General features: G+C 42.1%; 1 protein-coding gene across 1 annotated transcript; it reads left to right on the forward strand.

Annotated features, from left to right (window-relative positions):
• The first annotated feature begins 258 nt into the window (after positions 1–258).
• On the forward strand, positions 259–888 carry LOC145046899 (uncharacterized). The gene has a single exon (XM_078995166.1). It carries the CDS (start codon positions 259–261, stop codon positions 886–888), a length of 630 nt encoding a protein of 209 aa, XP_078851292.1.
• Positions 889–2496: the final 1608 nt, after the last annotated feature.

Consider the following 2496-nt stretch of genomic DNA (forward strand, 5'->3'; position numbering starts at 1 on the left):
TCCCTAGTAAAACCGAAAATAACCCACGAGGCACACACATAAATATAGTTACAACAAGAAGTGGTAAAAATAATTACCCCTCTAGCCCCTATTCAGATAGAAGCACCTAACGAATCACAGAGGAAAGAGGCAAAAAATCAAGCAGAAGATCAAAACCTTCAATCTAACAGCCCTACTCGCTAAGTACTAAACATGGACTCGGCGAGTACAATGCCAAATCCGAAAGAACAGGTCCCTGAAAAGCTGTATTAGCCTCCAATGCCATACCCAGCCCGAGCTAAGAAAGAGAATCAGGAAGAGGAGTACCAGAAGTTTCTAGATCATATTAAGACTCTTCAAATCAACATACCCTTCATTGAAGCTGTCGTCCAAATGCCCAAATATGCCAAGTTCCTTAAGGAAGTTCTCACTAATAGAAGGAAGATGGAAGAAGTGAAGAAGGTGGTCCTCGATGAAAAATGTTCAGCTGCTATGCTAAATAAGCTACCAAAGAAGAAAGGTGACCCAGGGAGCTTAACACTACCTTTCCAATTTGGCAACTTAGCTACAATTCACGCCTTAGCTGATTCGGGAGCAAGTGTGAACCTAATGCCATATTCATTCTTCAAGAAGCTGGATCTCCCGGAACCAAGGCTAATTCACATGAAAATCCATTTAGCAAACAAGACAGTCACTTTCCCAAGGGGCATATGCGAAGACTTGATGGTCAAGGTGGACAAATTTGTCTTTCCCGCTGACTTTATCATTCTAGATATGGAGGCGGATCCTCAAGTCCCGATCATCCTCGGAAGGCCCTTCCTCAACACTGCTAGTGCTATAGTAGATATGCGGGATTCAAAGCTTACCTTGCGGGTAGGTGATGATTCTGTAACTTTTGGGGTTGATTAAGCCATGAAGTATGCAAGGAACAGTGACGACACGACTTTCTCAATCGACATGCTAGATGAACTATTGGAGGAGTGCGTAGGTGAAGATTCCAGCGAGTCCACAAGTGTTGATGAAGAATTTGATGCAGAAAAAGACTTAATGGAAATCGAGAGGCTGCTGGAAGAAGCTGAATTTGAAGAAATAATCAAGAAATCTGAGAGCCCTACTCGCTGAGTAGGGCCGATCTACTCGTTGAGTTCCTCCTTTGAAAAGGAAGAATTCGTCAATGCAGCCGCAAACTCGCCGAGTACCATACCTGCACTCGGTGAGTCCAGCAGTCAGAACCACAAATCTGAGCTTAAAACGTTACCTGAACATATGGAGTATACTTTCCTTGAAGAAGGCAACCAAAAGTCAGTAATTATAGCCTCTGACCTGTCCAAATCTGAAAAGGAAGAGCTCGTGCAAGTATTGAAGAAACGGAAGCGTGCCATAGCTTGGAGCATCACCGACATCAAGGGAATAAGCCCATCTTATTGCGCTCACAAGATCAATCTGGGAGAAGGAGCAAAGCCGGTTGTACAACACCAAAGAAGATTGAAACCAAATATGCAAGAAGTAGTCAAGAAGGAAGTGGTTAAACTCTTAGATGCGGGAATTATCTATTCCATTTCTGACAGTCCGTGGGTGAGTCCGGTCCAAGTGGTGCCCAAGAAAGGAGGGATGACGGTCATAACCAACGAGAAGAACAAGCTAATTCCGACACGAACGGTAACCGGTTGGAGAGTGTGCATCGATTATCGAAAGTTAAACGATGCCACTCGTAAAGACCATTTTCCCTTACCTTTTATTGATCAAATGTTAGAAAGGTTATCGGGCCATAGTTACTATTGCTTTCTAGACGGATTCTCGGGTTATTTCCAAATACCCATAGACCCAATGGACCAAGAAAAGACCACATTTACTTGCCCAAGTGGGACTTTTGCTTATAGGCGCATGCCCTTTGGGCTATGCAATGCACCTGCAACTTTTCAAAGGTGTATGACAGCCATATTCCACGACATGGTGGAAAAATTCATGGAAGTTTTTATGGATGATTTTTCTATTTTTGGATCTTCTTTTCTTTCCATGATTGTCACACAAATCTTGACTCAATGCTTGCTCGGTGTGAAAAAACCGACTTGGTCCTCAACTGGGAGAAATGTCACTTTATGGTTAAGGAGGGTATAGTGTTGGGCCACAAGGTTTCCAAAAATGGAATTGAAGTGGATCGGGCAAAGATTGACACCATTTCCAAATTACCCCCACCAACTAATGTGAAGGGCATTATAAGTTTTCTAGGACACGCGGGTTTTTACCGGCGTTTCATAAAAGTTTTTTCCAAAATAACTAGACCTTTGACACAATTATTATTAAAAGATGCACCATTTAATTTTACTAAACAGTGTTTAGAGGCATTTGAATTTTTAAAGGAAAAATTAGCTAATGCCCCGATCATTGTAGCACCAAATTGGAGTTTACCCTTTAAAATTATGTGTGATGCTAGTGATTTTGCATTAGGAGTTGTCCTTGGTTAAAGGGTTGATAAGCACTTTCGACCCATATATTATGCTAGCAAGACTCTAAATC

The sequence above is a fragment of the Lactuca saligna genome, chromosome 5 (genome assembly GCF_052625555.1).
Source record: "Lactuca saligna cultivar CGN05327 chromosome 5, ASM5262555v1, whole genome shotgun sequence".
Classification (NCBI taxonomy): Eukaryota; Viridiplantae; Streptophyta; class Magnoliopsida; order Asterales; family Asteraceae; genus Lactuca; species Lactuca saligna.